This window comes from Nannobrachium achirus (assembly GCF_963921795.1).
Source record: "Nannobrachium achirus genome assembly, chromosome: 18".
Classification (NCBI taxonomy): Eukaryota; Metazoa; Chordata; class Actinopteri; order Myctophiformes; family Myctophidae; genus Nannobrachium; species Nannobrachium achirus.
In genome coordinates, this window is record NC_137825.1 from 25,015,968 (window position 1) to 25,035,438 (window position 19,471).

Here is a 19,471-nt window from a genome sequence, read left to right on the forward strand (position 1 = left end):
GCATATCGTTGCCGTCATGCAGGAACCTTCGTTTCTGCATATTTATTTTTATGTTTTCTTAAATAAATGAACACCCTACTTCGCCAGAATCGCACCACAAGAGTGTCACGCACACACACTGCCCAGGTGAGTCGTCGTTGGTGATGAGTGGCGAGGCTCTTCTGGCGGCAGCTCACTGTGCACCGTATGAGCTGTTTTAAATAGTTTTTAAATGTATAATTAACCAGTAAGACTCCCTAATCGGGAGATAAGCGACCGTCAGGTCGCATGTATACACAAGTTGGCCAGTAAGTGGCATTGGTTCAACATCTGTAGGAGCAGTGTCCATTAATGTTGTCTGCAAAAAGCAACCTTGTGGTGGCGCTAGCAGAGGGGCATGTGAGAAATCAGGGGCGGAGGTTGTTGTTTGCCAGCCAAGGAGTGTGTGTGCAAAGTTTGGCATGGATAGGGGTAACGGTGCCGGAGATAAGAGTTGGGCCAAAACTCAAAAGTGTGACGTGACGTGACGGACAGACGGAGGGACTGACGGAGGGACAGACAGCCGGTGGAAGTTTTCATAAAATGTATGTTTTTTTGGACATACAAGGTTTCCACCCGACAGCGACAATATGTGCAGTGAGTGCGTTATGTGCCATTAACACATGTGCACCAGCCCGTAACACTGCAGTATAGGACCCTGTGTCTGACTATTATCAGCACCATTAAGTCACCATTTGGCAGAGTCCCTACACCAAGGACAGTGCGACAACTGAAGGACATTATTTCACGGCGCGGCGTCCAGTAGGTGCTTCCAACTACATTAACACCTCTGTCGTCTCTTCTCGCTGGGACCCAGCTCACAGAGCCAATGTCCTGGTCCACTCATCCTCTCCAATGTAGTTTTTGACAACACATTTTGATTTAATTTTAGTCAAAGTCTTTTGAATGAAATATAATTTAATTTGAGTCACCTGAAAAGTTTTAGTTTTCGTCTAATTTTAGTCGACAAAATATCATACATTTTTAGGCAACTAAATCTATAGTTGATTTAGTCAACTAAAATGTATTTTGGCAGGCCTTGATGGCATCGTAATGACTGATTTTACACTTGGTAGTTGGTTGTGTGCTAAAAATAGCAGATCTACAAGCTCACAACGCGTCGCAGCAGTCGTGAGCTTGTAGATCGGCTATTTTCAGCACGCAACACCTGAGAGCAACCAAACATAAAATGACGCTCTTCTCCACTAGTCCCTCCCTAACGTTTTAGTCTAGTTTTTATTTTGTTGAAGAAATTGACAATATATTCAGTCTTAATTTTAGTCATCACAGCTTACTTTTTATTTAGTTTTTATTAGGTTTTCGTCAACCACAGTCGACAAACATTTTTCGTCAAAGTTTTAGTCGACGAAATCAACACTGATCCTCTCTCACTTATCCCATTATAGGACCCGATTCTACAAATGTCTTGTAAATCCTGACAGTTTTCTGAAAAAAAAAAGTTTCTACAGTAAAAACCCTGTTTCTTTCATGTCAAGGACCCACAAAATTATTTATGTATTTGGCCGCCGACCCCCCATCTCGACCCCCACAGAAGCAAAGAATTGAGTCTAAAATGTTTGCTTTAAAAGAATATAGGCCAGATTTATACTGCAGCCAAATCCAGCCTGAATCAGATCTGAGCCACATCCAGATGTGAATCTGATTGGTGTAAATGAGTCATGTGACCTGTTTAACAAATCAGATTCCAATCTGATTCAGGCTGGATTTGGTTGCAGAGTAAATCTGGCCTTAAAGTAACAGACAACTGTATTCTTGAATCTGTATTCAGACCCAACTAATGGGTCTATAACTCCATTTGTGTGTAAAAATGGAACCAAATGGACCCCTGCGACCATGCACACAAAACTGGGGGTCCTTCAGATTAAAAAAAAGTTTGAGAACAACTGAGGATGAGGACCTTGCAGAGGTCAGAGACAGAAGGGGGTTGGGGGTGGGGGCTCATATGGTCATCATATGGTCATCAGCTAGGATGAGTCTCACCTGGGCAGGTTTGGAGGCTGGCCTACCAGACCGTAATGAGAGCAGTAAGAGCTGGAGAGGGGGTTCAAACCCCATGGCGGGTTGGACAGGAACAAAGGCTCAAAGTCAAGAGGGCATGCAGAGCAAAGAAATAAAGCAAGCAAGTCATTCTTCATGACAAGCTTACAAACAGCTCTCAGCAATTGCGCTTGAACAATATGGTCCGACAGGTCGACAGAGTGGCTTACGCTAGCTAAAAAATGACAATGCCCCCATTGGACATACAGTAACTTGTAATATTGGTCATATGGCGTCCTGGTTTTTACAACTTTAAGCCCTATTTAAATACTTTCACAGCGTGTCAAATATTATCAAAAAATACTGTAGCAGATCTACCAAGCTCACAACGCACCCACATTGCGACGCATTGGGAGCTTGTAACACTTGCTTTTTTTCATTAATAAAAGAACATTTCGATTATTGATATTGAGGTACAGTATTTGGTCACAAACATAATTCTGACTTCGGTCATTTTTATGTTGTGTAAGTTAACTGATGATTCACACCTACAGTATATATTCCCATTGTGTGTGTGTGCGCGCGTGCGTGCGTGTGTGTGAGGGGGGGGGGGGGGTTCTGCTTGGAGAATCCCACAAGAGAAGAGTGGGCCGTCTTGTGTAGGCTCTGATGTGCCCAGGGGCAAGAAATCATGGAATAGGAGTTGAATTATATATATATTTTTTTCTTTATGTATAAGGTGGTGAGGTACGTTTTATTTCATTGGGGGGAAAGGGAGAAGGAAGGCTTTGAAAGAGTGCTCTCGCTGCAGTTTCCTGCAACGCAGTGCAAGTGTGAGCAGAATTCTGAGAAGGTTTGAAGCTTTGGGGGTAAAATGGGGGGGGGGGAGATATATATTTGCTGTGCTAGCTGGGAGGAAATGGGGTAGGGGTCACCGCGAGGTCACAATCTCCCTCCTTATAGGCCTTGCAGTCACAGTAGGAATTTCAACCTTGACAATGCTTGGAAATGGGGGGTGGGTGGGTAACGAGTCAGGAAGCAATGAAACGGTTTCAACTTATTTATATTGAACCGCCAACAAATAGATTCTTGGAGTTTGTCTTTCCTATCCAGTTTCCTAAATACATTGGTTCTCAAAGGAGTTACATTAAACATTTTAACTACACAAATCTTGTAAGGGGGTCCCTGGCACAACAACTTTTCAGATGGGGGTCCACAGCCAAATACTCATCAATTTGGGGGTCCATGACATGAAAACGTTTGTCTAGTCTGTGTTGTCAAAGACCTTACATTACATCTGTTGATTCACTGGGATATGATGGACTTGCCGGTCCGGTCCAGACATGCTTCAAAACATTGTTACCGTACAAAATTGGACTTGGCCATTGGAATTAGACTTAAATTGTTTTAATGAGATGGGTGTCCGCAAGGGAACATATCAGAGATGAGAATTAGATGAGGGGAGGAACGAGAAGAGTAATTAATTAAGATCAGGCTACTTTAAATGCAGTGTAGATTAGAACAGAAAGATCTGCACACCAAATGGCTCCAATTAACAGGATTTGATTTAATCACTTACTTATTAAATTAAGAGATAAGACATACTGACACCTTTTGAAGGGACGTACAGAGTAAGGCTGACATGACATGACATGAACATGACCACAATGGGTCATCAACATGTCCGTACACGGACAAATGTGTCCGTGGGAAAGACTTGGCCTTGTCTGTGGCATTTATTATATTATTTTCTGTTTTACACACCATTATAATGATCTTCATTTGACCATAATCCCCAATTACTGTATGTCAAGTCTCCAGACACTGATTTACTTTTTTAGGAGTCCCCTAGCACTAGTGGTTCTCAAACTGTTTTATTTGCAAGGAACCCCATGATTCTGAGTGTACAAATGGAACCAAATGGACCATTGTGGCGTGTACACTCTCAGAGTTGCAGGCCTGTTATGGTCATTCAAGGCTATCTCTTTATGTGTTTCTTGTAATATTATCGTCGTAAAGTTCTTTTGTTGTCTAACTTGTCTTTGTAAATTACAACTTGACGTTAACTATTCAACCAGTCATAAACATTGCAGGCCTACTTATCAGATTTAAATACATCATTTATCAGTATTGTTTTAGTATTTAGTGTTGTAGTGCTACTAAGTCCAGGGTTTTGGACTACCAGATATGGAAACACTTTTAACTCGTACTCTAGACAAAGTTTCTGGAATGACACTTAATGAAGACGGTCATCAACGTTCTCAAAGATTCCTTCATGTTCTGCACAGGTGTCATGTCAGTTATGACAGTGTTTTTACGACCCTTCAAATGTGACAGAAAACTCAGTGGGTTTGCATTCCTGGCATTGACAGTTGTGAGCTGCAGCAGTTTGCAGTAACGTTTGGCACACCAGCTGGATAAAACCTGACAAATGAAATCAGCCCTCTAATAGCATAAGGAATCCTAGCATAAATAATCCTATTTGAACTGGGGCCTCACCCTGAAGGGCACTTGGAATTGTAGGAGTTGATACATTTAGTTTGACTCGGTTCCACAACTAAATACAGTATTGTGAAAATAACAGATCAACTTTCTTATATGATTTGACAATTTGGCCAATGTTTAACCAGTTGTTGTTGTTGCGCCCGAAGATTGCAGTTTACCATGAGAAATGTCACAGCTTGTCTCCGTGTGTGTACACATTTTTACAGTCTATGGGTTGGTTCCCTTGACACATCACTGTGACATATGGTGACATCACCTATATAAAAGTCCATTTATGGGTATTCCCCAGAATCCCTTTTATGCCCATATATGAATATCCCTGATGTCATCGATATATATCACTGGCCAGATGGACAAGACATGGCCCATATCTGTGTGGCTAGTTCAGATAGGGATCTCCATGTATGGGCATAACATATATTGTATGTTGTGATGTCATGGGAACCACTCTAACAGCATCCCTGTTATGCCCATGTATGGAGATCCCTGATATTAAGCCCATATCTAACAGGACTTCAGATGGGAATGCCCATATATGGAGGAAGACAGCCCATATCTGTGCGGCTGGTTCAGACAGGGATCATACAAGGGATGTACTATATACAGTACATGGATCTCCATATATGGGTAACTGGTCCGATATACATCACTGGCCAGATGGCCAAGAATTTGTCTCCCTGAGGCATCTTACTAGTTATAGTATAGTTTGTTGATTACTTTTGATGCAGTTTTGGTCTTTTTTCTCTCTCTCTCTTTATTTATTTTAAATTGGTATTAAAAAAGGTCTTAAAAGTCCTTAAATTGTCATTTCACTGTCATCTGGGGACCCCCCCAAAATCATGTGGTGGACCCCCTTGGGGGTCCCGACCCACAGGTTGAGAATCGCTGGGATAAGGCAGGGGCATCATGGTCTCTCTGTAACTGTAGAATGCACTACTCTGCCTGTGCGCTGGACGGGAGCTCAGCGTCACATTGCGAGAGAGGCAAATCTGAATGCAACTGAATGACAACAATAGTGACTGAGCGGGTCCATATATGGCCAGAGAGGGGAACCGGAACTGCAGGAGCTTCCAAGTCCATATTTAGCATGCGGAAGACCGTGAGAGAGAGAGAGAACCGCTTTTCAGTCGTAATGACATCACTGCCGACTAGCCTTTTTTGGACGCCGTTGAGCATACTCTGTCTCTCCTCTCCTCCTCATCATGCTCTCTCTCTCGCTCTGCTGTCAAGGCATGTTTGATCTATTTTTAGAAACGTGCGCGGCGGGCAGCGTGTTTTCTCCAGGCTGCCTGAGTCCCACATCAATGCGGGGGCGTTCTCAGAATGAGAGAGAGAGGGGAGCGGGGGGTGTCTGACTTAAACTTAATTTATGCACCGTTGTACGGCAGTGTCGCACGGCAGAAATAGCAGATCTACTCGTCATTCCATGACTCATTGTGAGCTAGTAGATCTGGGGTCCTAAAGGGCGAGGTCGCGCTGGAACAACAGAGACTGACACGATATGTCCATATATGGGCATTCCCAGATATGGGCTTAATATTGATGACATCAGGGCATAAATCATAAATGGGTATAAAAGGGACAAGGGCGGAATTCATTTTCAAGTGTGACTCGCGGTTGGACAAAATGTGGCCATATTTTCCCAAATATGGAGATGACTGACGTCTAACATCATAGATGTCTGACGTGACGTCATAGACCACGTGATACTACTGACACAATATGTCCATATATGCTGGGCACTTTGGGCAGAGGCGTGACGCACGCACACATGCACATGATCTGCAGGTTTTCAAACTAAATGCGACCTACGGTCTTCTCAAAGGGAGCCACACTCAAAGTGAAAACTTTCCAGCCAACACCTATTGATGTCAAAATAGCTGAATGGAACATCACCACTTATGCTTGATATTCTGAGCTCTCTGGGCTTTGCTATAAGTGATAAACAAGCTCTTGAACCAACACGAGTCGCTGTGAGTGGATGATGCGATGCGTGTCATTTAGGTGTATTTTGGGCCTGTTAGAGTGGATCACGGTTTATTTATGGTGATGATTCACAGATTTTAAGGCCACCATTCGACTCCTATTCCATTTTCGCAGATTTGAATCATCAATCTTTTCCAATTTTGATCAAATTACGTGACACCCTACAGTATATTATGTAACGTTGTTTACTACAAACTCCATTTCAGCTAAGTCTGCACTGGCACATGTGTGTGTATGGACGTGTACTGTATGTACAGTATGATGTGTGATTGTTTGTGTTGACAGATTTAATCTCTCAGTTGACTGCTCCCCTGCGGTGGCTGTACACAGTTTACTGTGTGGCTTGAAAAAGGCAATTAAAAACAGCAGGGTTCTCTTTCCAGGATGCGCGGTAAAATCTTGAGTGTTAATTTAACCCACGAGAGTGTACACGTGTACACTCTCAAGAGTTACACATGGTAAATGGTAAACACAATGATATGAACGGACGTCACCAGTGTGGAACGAACCCTCTGGGCTGTTTGCGTTGTGCTCGTTAGATAACTATAACCTGAGGGTACATTGCTGAAATCCCACTGGTTTCCCAGCACGGATGGGCCGCAGAACCAGTTTGTACGTTTCACCCGAGAAAACGTAGTGTGTGCCGAGTATTCCAGGTATGTTTACTATGTTCGTTGTGCTCTGTTTCATCAGCCTGGGAGATATACTGTATATCGTCGTCGTCGGGTGAAAACCTTGTATGTCCGAAACCGTTCGTTTTGCATTTGTCATTTTAAAAATGATTTAAACTAGTGAAAACAGCCGATCTACACACAACGCCTCCGCTGTTTTCACTACTTTTGTGCGACGGCCTTGTATGACGAAGCAGGGCTTTACTTTGGAAAAAACATACAAATTTGAAACTAGGAGATACGAGGTTTCTGCCCGACAGTGACGATATGCATATTAGATAGATAGATAGATAGATAGATAGATAGATAGATAGATAGATAGATAGATAGATAGATAAGATAGAGGAAGGAAGCTTTCACAACATGACATTTATTATGTGATGAACTAATGTTTTCTATCTGTACATTACAGTATATTACCCAGCTATTCCGAATAATTGTCACTCGTATAAATGTCTAATGAAGATACTATTCATCTCCAGTCAGCTCTCATCAGGGGCTAGGCTTTCTCTAACTATGTACCCTCTCAAATTCAACTCTACTCCACTGCTCCTCGTGTCCCGTGATTTCTTCCCCTGTCACTTGCGGAAAAATCACTTGTGCACGTATTAATGCCCATTAGTCACCAACAGTTTTCACCCCTTCTCTTCTTCCAATGCCGTCCTTATGCAAATTAATCCTCCCCACACATTTATGTGCTGCCACTACCGTTGTACTTACTCTATACTGGCTCACATGCCAGTGAGAAGCCCGGTGCCTCCATCCTAATCCTCCCGTTCAACACCCCCACCACTGACAGGCGTCGTCAAGCCCAGTATCTGCAGCAAGAAAGACCACCCTCCCCACCCAGCTTCCCTCCCTCAAAAATGTCCAGTTGTGTTCACATAGACGCTTGGCAAAACTAGGCACACCGCGGTGGATTTGAGCCCTTAGATTCGACGCTGGTTGACAGGTACTTTGGCGGCTGAACCACACAATCACCAGCCGATGCTCATGCTTAATTTAATGCTCAGATTAAATACATTGTGCCAGTAATTGTCTCCACCAGCCGAAGGCTGAGGGAGAGTATGTTTTCCCCTCCGTCCGTCCGTCCGTCCGTGCGTCCGTGCGTCCGTGCGTGCGTCCGTGCGCCCTCGCAGTTTGTGAACAGCTAATCTCAGTCACCGTTGGCCCGATCGCTGCCAAACTGAGCACACACACTCCCTGGATGCCAATCTAGAACCTCTGCCCCACATTTTTCAAATCAGCCTCATGGTGGCGCTATAACAGGCCGATTTGTGTGGCCTGGTTGTTACCAGCTAATCTCCGGCGCCGTTGGCCCGATCGCTGCCAAACTGAGCACACACACTCCCTGGATGCTAATTCAGAACCTCTGCCCCACATTTTTTAAATCAGCCTCATGGTGGCGCTATAACAGGCCGATTTGTGTGGCCTGGTGGAGACCTGTGCTCGGAAGAGCACTGCTTCTAGTTGCAAATGCTTCTCTCTGCAAGAATTTGCTCCCGCCTATGGTCTGCTGTACACACTCCACCCCCCATGAAACGCAATGATATTAAAGGTGCAACAAAGACAACATTCGGCCTCTAGATGTCACACCCTCAACAACTCTGTTCCATAAGGTTCCTTATTTCCCCGACTCATTTTGGTAAGGCAGCAATTACAGAGTTTGCAACATAGTAGCACAGCTGCTGCCTCCAATACAGTATGTGTCCCTAACATCGAAACACTGTGTGATAACAGTGTGCAACACGCACGCACGCACACACGCACGCACGCACGTTGCACGCACACGCACACACGCACACAAAATCCCTGGCAGAGTACAGTACACATTACAGTACAAATCACCAGTGTTAATTTAACCCCGAGAGTGTACAAATGGGTCTAAACCCTTACGGGTACATTTGGTTACATTTGTACTCTCTCCGAGTCACAAATGGATAAACGGACACTTTGGATTTTACATTGTGAGCACAATCTCCTCTCCGTTCCTCTCTCTCTTCCTCTCTGCTCTTGTCTTTGTTTTGTTTTTGGAGCGGTGAAAGCGCTCCCAATAGACAGGTATGTCTGTGGCTGGCTGGCTATGTGGCTGGCTGGCTGGCTGGCTGGGTATGTCTGTAGCCTGGCAATACCTTGAGTGGCCACACAAGTTAAAGGAGGGGCGCTGTTGTGCAGGCACAAACACACACACACACACACACACACACACACACACACACACACACACACACACACAGATTCACCGCTCCACTTCGAACCGAGGTTTGATTTTTTTCCCTCTTATCTATCTTTCTTACGTCTCTGTAACTTTGTAAATAACTGTATACTGCTGTGCTACTACTGGACAACTAAATTTCCCCCTTGGGATAATAAAGGTATCTATCTATCTATCTATCTATCCGTGACCAATGCTGTGAACTCATTTGACCCCCCCTGCCTGCCAGCACCTCTGGGGTTGCCTCAGAGCTTTGGTAACTACCTAATCATTACAATCTAATGGGCTAAGCAAGGGCTAATTATGTAAATTCTTGATTGGAGATTTGGAGACGTGCACTAATGAATTAGGCAAATGGCACTGGGACGTATTCACTAATAAACCACTCCCAAATAGTAATGCAGTCTAGAACTACCTTTGTGTGTGCTAATAACTCGCAGGCAGCTTATCAAGCTGCCTGGCATGCAGTGATGGAAGAACACTTATGAGGTGTGTTAAGACTGTATAGCACATTTATAATGCATTATACATGTGCTTGTAAGGTATTACAACACTCGTTATAAATGTTTATAATTATTAACAACTTACAAGGTTTATGAAGTACTATACGTGCTGGTCATAATGCATCATAAGTTCAGCAGAACAGCACATTATAATGCATTATAAGACCCAACATTAAAATACAGTCTTACCACATAGGTACAGTACATAACACAATCTGCTAGGGCAGATATGCACACAACCATACCGTCAACTAAGACGAGTTCAACTCACATTGTGCGTCCACGCAGAAATACGCGTCAGCATTTAGAACCCCCGGGGTGATACTGATATAGGAGGACAGCATCAATCTGGCTGCTCAGCCTAGCTTGTCATTTAAACCCAGAGGCACAGGGAGGCATTGCTGAGTTTAACCACTTGAACCCCAGCATCCCTATTCTAAAAGAGAACATTAAAAATAGACGATCTACAAGATCCCAAAGCATTGCATTGCGATGGGTTGCGGAGCTTGCAGATCAGCTATTTTTGGGGCGAAGAGGTTTGGTGTAGAGGGGGAAATAGCGGTCCAAGTACAGAGCCAACTCAGGTCCAGTTTACTAAGTCTAATCTATAGGGTTTAAGTGGATACAAATTTCGAACAACATTGTTTTTTTCTTCCTGAATATACTCAGTTCTAGGACCCTGCCACATTCGTTTTGGAGCGGTACTTCCATGGTTTTGTTTCCAACTGAATTCTGGGAATCGCAAATTGTAACTCTTGACTTTGGAATTGAATATACAGTATGTTTTTAAGTGAAGTTTTAACTAATACAATATTTGCTTCTGGGGGTCCCTGGAACAAAATATTTCGAGATTGGGGTCCGTGTCCAAAAAATAAAAAAATAAAGAAATACCAACATACATTTTTATCAAAACTGTTTCAGAAGACATTTGTAGAATCGGCCCCAGGTCTTAATGGGTTAAATTAGAATCTATAAAAAAGGTGGAGGTAGTTTACAGTTGGGTTGATGGTGGCATACAGCCCATCACAGAGTGTCTGGGATGAGGATGATCACTGATGACCACAGATAATGGAGCTGAAGCAGAGCTCAGAGACTGTACTGGGCCTTTGCCATAGGAAATTGGAGTTGACACATGCACACTCGCACGCATGCACGCAAGCACGCACGCACGCACGCACACACGCAAGCACGCACGCACACACACTCACGCCGGGCAGAGACTGCATAGTAAAATCCTTTGTGTATACTCCAAAGAATGTAAAAATGGGAACAAATGGACCTTTTTACAGGTCCATTCAGCTCCATTTGTACACTCTTTTGTAGTTAAATTAATACAGGGATTTCTGTGTGTGGAAGAAAAACAAACCAACAAACAAACGTGATGTGAGAGTAGCCAAGAACACAAAATAGACTAATGAATAATGAATGCAGAGAGACTGCTTTTATATCCTCCTACAGTATCTTGCTTCATATATCCATACCTTACACAGTACACACCCCCTCCCCTCCAATTTCCTCTCCTTCCCCTTTTGAGTTGAAGCCTCCTGTCACCCTAAGTCACACTGAAGCGTCTTCAGTGCTAGACGCTCCTGCCACTTTCAACCAACCAATTCCTCAGATACTGTCTCGCACAGCTGCAATGCTGTCACCAAGCCTGTCATTATTTCTTCAAAATCGTTAACCAGCAGAAACCTCGAATCTCCATACATTTTTGTTTTTGGATGTAGTAGGGCACTGATTCAAATGTTTTGACGTTTCGACCTTACACTGTAGCTCTTCATCAGGCAAATATTTGCCTTGATTTCCAGCACCTGGCCTAAATACAGGTAGGCCTACAAGATGTGCACACAATCTCCACTGTGATCTATTTTTTTGTCTCCGCCAGGAGAGAATGTTTTTGCCCATGTCCGTCTGTGTGTCCAATTAGTTTGTTAACAGCTCGTCTCCGGCGCCGTTGGCCCGGTCTCGGCCAAACTGTGCACACACACTCCCTGGAGGCCAATTCAGAACCTCTGCCCCACATTTTCTCACATGGCCCTGTTCTAGCGCCACCATGAAGCCGATGTTTGCAAAACACATTTCTGTACACTACTGACTACTACTCCTACATAATTTGTCCACAAATCATGCAAATCGGTAGACAGTATCTCTACAGTCATGTGATCAACATGGATCTGTCCGATTCTCCATATTCCATCCTGATTGGCTACATTTGGCTTCCAAAGTTTGCAGAACAAAATGCCTCAAATCATGAACACAGCGTGCAATCTTGGTGAAATTGGCCACGCACGTTCCCACTAGGCAGAGGAAGACATGCCACTTCAAATTTCTCGAATCAGAAATTATAGCGCCTCATGGTGGCGCAATAACCCATAGCCCATTTGTGTTTTTACCTTTAACTCCACCGATCAGTGGAAAACTTTGTATGCAGACTCCCCCTAGATGCTAAAGAAAAACCTTTGCCCTGCATTTTTCACATTTGCCTGTTATAGCGCCACCAGGACGCCTGCCCTGGTGAAGACCTGTGCTCTGAAGAGCACTGCTACTATTTTTTATTATACGTCTTTTAACAATAATAATAAAAAAGGAACGGTTTTGGACATACAAGGTTTCCACTGACAACGACGTTACTACTCATAAACAACGCTTAACGAGAGTCCTACCTGACTGTTTCCCCTTCCACACTGTCCACTGTCTGGAAGTCTACTATCTATAATGAGCAGAACCAGGGCCAATCCAACCTGAACAAGACTAAACACATTGTGAAAGCTGCTTTTCTTTTGTTTTAATATAGGGAATACGGTAGTCATGAAATATTCATTTGTGCAATTTTCCCCAGAATAGCATTTTAGGGAGGTTGTTTAACATGGAAATGGCAAATAGATTCTGCATTACGATGCACAAATGGGAGAATCTGCTGCATCAGGTGCACCTCTTATTTTATAAAATATTGAATGCGAGATGAATGTGTGAATAATTGAATAAAAGTTATTTGCTCACAGAGTTATAATACGGAACCCACTAAAGAGGCTCTATAGTGTCTTAAACGTTGAGGAATCATGCCAGGAGATGAACAAAATAAGCACTGCTGTCAGGAATTAAATTGCACAGAAAATGATTGTATACGCTACAGCTGAGGCGGCTATTGTAAAGCTGTATAAAACAATAACATCCAAATCACACCGTGCCTTGATAGCTTTTGCTAGAATTGCACAAAACTACCTAGAGAGCAATCCATGTTGAAGCATGTATGCATTGGTGTGTGTGTGTGTGTGTGTGTGTGTGTGTGTGTGTGTGTGTGTGTGTGTGTGTGTGTGTGTGTGTGTGTGTGTACATATCCAGTTGCAGGTTGGTCATTGGCTGCTTCTGCCCATAGCCTAGTTTATGTTCCATACACCTTCTCCCCTACAGGGGGCACTACAGCCACTACTAGGACTCACCAAGATCCTTTGAGCCTTGACTTTGGCTGGCCATCTCACCCATCCGCACCAGAGCGTCGAAGTAGCCCTTTGCAGCAAATGTCACACCTGGAAACATGGAAGCATTGGGCATCAGATCAAGGGTGCGGAGTGGAAAAAACGGTATCTTCGGCAGCCCGGCAGCCCTCCCCTGTTGGCCGCAGATAAGGTAAGGGTGGGCATATGGGAAATAAAGTGCCAAGAGATACAATGGAGAGACTAAACAGAAGGAGGGGTAAGTAAAACAACAGCAAAAAGCACCAGAGGAAATAGAGCAACTATACGGGACATACTAACGGATAGAAGCTAAATGGAGGCTAGATGGAAGCTGCAAATCAAGACAGACCATTCTTAACCGCTACATGGTGAAAGGAAAACCCAAGGCGTGATGTAATAAAGGCTATTAAGAAGAAAAGAAGACCAGTTCTAAAAAAGCACAGTGAAGCCACCATAGACAGACACTCCTTGAATGCCCAAACAAAAGCATCTCAACCATCTTAAGTTTTGCAATTCTAATTCTCTTTCTTAGCATTCGTTTCACAATGGGAACAATAATGACTCGTGCTGCTACTCAGGCAACCAAGGTTACGCTGGTACCCCAAAGTTACTGTCCACTCTCTCCGTGACAGAGAGGTCAAAGTATTCAGCGATTCAAGTGCTGCTAAGCCTTCTATCAACACACGAAACAGGGTCGAAGGTGCGACACTACCGTCCCCCAGCAGAGGGACACTCTGAACTCACCTAACTCTAGTTGCAGAGGCAGTTGATTGGAGTTAAGGGAGGTCAGAAAGGTTAGCCACGCTGGGAGCAGTAATTATGACAGGGGAAACATGGCCAGTATAAAAGAACATACATATGGATGAGGAAGTGTGCGGGTGACAGGCAGCCATACTGATGGGTGTTTGGTGATTTGAACCGCCGGCCAGATGGCTCTCCAGAATGCACACTACACTCTGTCTAGATTAGCCATGAAGGCCTTTGCTGTCAGGGTCCCCAGAAGATAGAATGACCTGTGCCAGGAGCTAGCTCGGGTTAATTTGTAATCGTGCACAGGGGAGATATAGTAGCCTGGCTTCAGACCATACACCTCCGCCCACTCCACTGAGTGGACTGCTTCTCTTGCAGCTTCAGTCAGATAATCAGGCTAGAGATATTGTGCTTTGAGCTTGGTGTAATACTGCACCTCTCATGAGCCAGTAGTGGTCCTACACCAAAGGGAGACCATCTCCAACCACTGCAGTTGTGTGCAGTTATACTGTGTGATAGCACACTGTACCACAGTGGTTCTCAAACTTGTTTCATGTCAAGGACGCCCATCTGAAAATATTGTGCACCAGGCAGGGACCCCCAGAATATATATATATATATATATATATATATATATATACCGGTATATATATATATATATATATATATATATATATATATATATATATATATATATATATATATATATATATATATATATATGAAACATAGCAGATGTACTATTTTGGCTCCCTGGAAGAACCCTCAAGGAGTCCCCGGACCTCACTTTGAGAACCACTATTATTATTACTACTACACGGCAGGGAAAACGACAGACAATATTTAATCACTAGATAGTAAACAGTATAAAAGAACAGACTACAATCAAGCTCACGTGCATTGCTGTTTTTCCTGTGGCTGACTGAGGTCCTTAGAGACCATGACTGACGCCTTCTGTTATGCAAGTTATTGTTCTCCTTCTGACTATGAAAGTGAGAGTCGTCTGGCTGCACAGTCCATAGACAATAGACATGGCTACCACATAATGCCTCAATGACTCTTCCCACCTCTTAAGAAAATGATCAAAACAAAGCAAAAGGGCTCCGTCTGCTCTGTTATCCCTTCTTTATTAAGAATTCTGGACTGTAAACCAACCAGCAAAGGCAAATTCCCACACTGCAACATGCTGATGCTGGCCAGTGAAAGAGAGGTGCAGAGTTATGCGCAGGTGGGAGACGAGAGAGTGTGGAGCAGTTAAGACAGATTTATATGTAGTGTAGTTGTGTGCCAGTGTCGCGCGTGAAAATTGCAGATCATGATCATGATGGTGGAAAAAGTACTCACATATTTGACTTAAGTAAAAGTATCAATACTGCAATAAATACTCTGTTAGGGCACGGTCACACACCAAAGTATGGTTGCCAGCTGATTCTGCCAATGCATTTCCATGGGATTTTGGGAAAAAGGGGCAGATTTCTCAAAATATATGCTCCATTACCATTGAAATGTATTGGCAGAATACCCTTATCAGCTGGCAACCATACTTTGGTGTGCACTTTCAAGTAAAAGTGTGAAAGTGTTGGCATCTAAAACGTAAAGTACCAAAAGCAAATGTACAAAATGTTCACAATGCGACGTGAGCTTGTCGATTGTCTATTTTCAAATAGCCATGGTATAAAATAGGGCTAAAGTGGTTTATGTACAGTATGTTTTTACAATATTATATAATTTATATCTGCAAAGTAACTAAGGTTTTCAAATTAATGTGGTGGAGTAAAAGAACAATATTTGGATCCAAGTTATAGTGGAAGTAAAAGTATTCGAAATTAAGTAGGCTACATAATCCTCAAAATTGTACTTTGAGGTACAGTACTTAGTAAAGTAAATGTACTTTGTTACTTTACACCACTGATGTCACATACTGTGCGCTTGTTGCCTGAAGCACTGGGTGACAAGGGATGGATGAATGGATGGATGGATGCATGCATGGATGGATGGATGGATGGATGGATAGACGGACATACGGACGGACGGACGGACGGACAGACAGTTCACTTGTCCACAGCAATCCCAGCCAGCGTCCAGTTAAGGTAGGACTAGCTTGGGGGAGATCCGAGAGCTTTGCTGCCTGTGGGTACGGCGAGCTGACTGGGCGTGACAGACAGGAAATGAGCGATTGGACGGAAGAGGGAGGCGTGAAGAGGATTAGAGTGGCGATGAAGGCTGATAGGGACTCGGGAGCGAGTGATGCGGTGCCTCCCTATCACCTCCTCCACAGTCAATTAAACAAGCACAAGGGGCAAGACCCGGATCTAAACCAGCTTATCTGCCGATTGATCAGCTGTACTCCAGGCTTCGTTCACACCCCCTTTCCGACTCAACCCACGTGGATCCCCGTCAAGCCTTTAACATCCCCTATCAAATACCCTACTTCCTCTCCTACACGCTCTCTCCTTCTTTCTTCCCATTTCTCACGGTTAAATCCTTCCCGGTGACAGCTCTCTCCGCCCCCCCGCCCTCACAGCTCTATGGGACATGGGACTGAGTGACGTGTCCCCACCCCAGAGACAGCCATCCAGCCCACTCAAAGAGGGTGGACACACTGTACAGCCCGTGCTGCTTCCATAGAGCCATGTGATGGGTTTCTCTTCAAAGCATCTCATTCTGCAGTCCCACCTTTGCATCAAACCGAGCACTTCAGAATCAAACATAACATTCTGGCATGGACCCAAACAGGTCTTTCCCCGTGCCATTCCACTTCCCAAGATCCCCCCCTCCCCCCTCGCACCCCCGGCTGCTACACACCCCAGTAGGCTCATCCCCGACCTCACAAACAGGAGGCGCTACTGGCTATTGTTTGCGGTACCAATGGATGCCCAGCGTTGCCGTGCTTTATTCTACTCCCTCTCTCTCTCTCTCTGAGTGCACTCTCTATAAAAGCCCAGGCATTGCTGCCTGGCATTGACGAAGTGTAATCCCCACTCTGGGGAGTCGCAAGGCTATTTTTAGCCTTATCTATCTAGACTGTGCTGAGGCCTCCTTTTATTGGCCTGTGAGTTTCTCAGAGACTTCCCTGCTCGCCCCCCTCTAAAGCCCGATGCAGGGAAAGGACTGCTCACTGAACACAACCAGAGCACAGCTGCAGCAGACCACAACTACAGCCATGACTTATCATCGCAACCTGCTTTCTCTTGAATACCGTGCTCTCATTTTCTTCGGTTCAGAGGCATGTAAGGCACACACAGTACTACTCTCGACCCTGTCATATTTCATATTTCATCAGATAAGCCCGACGCCATCTTGTCCTCCCTGCAGAGTGAAGCGGAAGAGACAAGTGCTAAAAGACGTCTTTATCACAGCAGTCGCTCAAGTGTGCCCGGAGGCCAGGCTTATCTGGCCCTGTCAACGGCACAACGGTGTCGGGGACATTAATTTTGATGCAAGTCCAAACCTAATCAACATCCATAAAATTATGCAAATAAGACGCCTAATGACCAGCTCTCACCAGAATCTGTGTAACACTGATTAATAACTGGGCTGTGACATGCTGCTGTGTCAAGGTAATCATGGCTGCTGTCCAGTCCTGTTTTTGTCGGCTCTGTGGGAGGCCAGCTGTCTAGAAACGGGTCTGTGAGTGAAATCTAAACAAGCGCTGAACCAATCAGCAGGACATTTCTCATGTGCGTGCCAATAGGCCATGGAAGTTTTTACATTTTTTTTAAACTATTGAACTTTTATTTTATAATTCATTGTTTCTCAACGTCTGGCCCAGGAACCACCAGGGGTCCAACTGGACCCTGACAGGTCTGCAACTCAGAGAGTACAAATGAAACCAAAACCATGGAACCATTTTGGTTCCATTTATATTATGTTTATCCCACGATTTTTGTAACCCATTTTTTTTCACCCTGTGTCAATTGTCTAATGTAATCCTGGGAGCCACACTCCCTCTGCCAACCTGGGTATAACAACGGACTGACCTCATGCTTCCTTCTATGCATGAGGAGTCCAAGCAGCTTCTTTTCACCTGACAGAGGGGAGTTTCCCCGGCTGGATGTAGCGCATGCCGCATGGACAGAACACGTTATTCCAACCAGTTAATTTCCCCCTGCATCAGGCGGGGAAATGGCTGGCCAGGGGGAGGCAGTATAGAGACCAGGATTACTGCATGTTTTTGTGAGGGTATCTACCCTAGGAGACACAGGGAGAACATCAAACATCAAAGCCCCATTTGCCAACCCCACCTAGGGTATGGGCACTGATGATGTGGGGGAGAGAACACACCTCCAGTGCCCAAAGCGTCCACAGTAGGAATCTGAGAGGCTGTGAGGCAACAGCGGCAGCGCTACCGAGTGCACCACCACCATGCCCCATTTGGTTCAATTTTATATTAACACTGATCATTTTACAGTGTAGATTGGGGTCCCTGGTCCCAGAGATTAAAAACAAAAAAGGTATCAAATGTGGGTCCTTGAAATTAAAAAGGTCGAGAATCATTGTTAATGGAAGTCTAAAGGCTGTTTCAGACGGGGAACGATTGGCGCGGGTGTTCTCGCTTGGATCGCAGTGTGCCCCTCGTGTGCAGACGCAAACACGCGTATAGCGTGGAAAAAAAGCGGACCACAATCCAGCTCTTGTGGCCCGCGGGCCTGTGCATGAAACGAGCATGAGTGTGAGACTTTCCCTGGGACCACGCCCGCGTGCCTCTCCGCCCGTCTGATCGGGATGCAACCCGGTGGGAGTCATACAGTACGTCACAGGTAAGTCATAGGTGACTGACGACATAGGCTAGCCCAGTGGTTCTCAACCTGTGGGTCGGGACCCCCAGGGGGGTGTCCCCAAATTATTTTGGGGGGGTCCCCAGATGATTAACGTATGTGCAACATTGTTTGCTCACTCAACAGTGAACAAACTAACATACAGTTTAAGTGCATAGAGGGTGTCAGCACATTTCTAAAATGACAATTTGAGGACTTTTTAATACCTCTAAAATGACAAGTTAAATATTGGTAAAATTGTCAAATATTAGAGGCGGAAATTGTGAAAATAGCCGATCTACATGCCTCGCGTTGCGTTGTGAGCATGTAGATCTGCTATTTTCACAATAGAACCGTGTCCGTGTTATACAAAATGTAATGCCTCAACTCTAAGTGCTCGTAGAGTGGGGGGACCCCAGTTCAAATATGATTATTTTGAGGGTCGCGGCCTGAAAAGGTTGAGAACCACTGGACTAGCCACACGAAGGCCGAGATCAACAGGTTTTGTTTTGCTACCCACTCTCACATTATGTTCAGTCTTGTTCACACTATTGTTATTTTCAATCTCTCTGCTTCTCTTCCCTTTCCTTCCTGCTCTCTTGCTCTCCAGTCG

The 19,471-nt window shown here is 44.5% G+C and overlaps 1 protein-coding gene across 1 annotated transcript in view; it reads right to left on the minus strand.

Moving 5' to 3' along the window:
• LOC308303712 (BAR/IMD domain-containing adapter protein 2-like) overlaps positions 1-19,471 on the minus strand; it is a 93,632-nt gene that overhangs the window by 43,468 nt on the left and 30,693 nt on the right. The window contains exon 3 of the mRNA XM_080748186.1: positions 13,337-13,423. Within this exon, the coding sequence (XP_080604312.1) occupies positions 13,337-13,423 (87 nt within the window). The remainder of the gene's footprint in view (positions 1-13,336; positions 13,424-19,471) is intronic.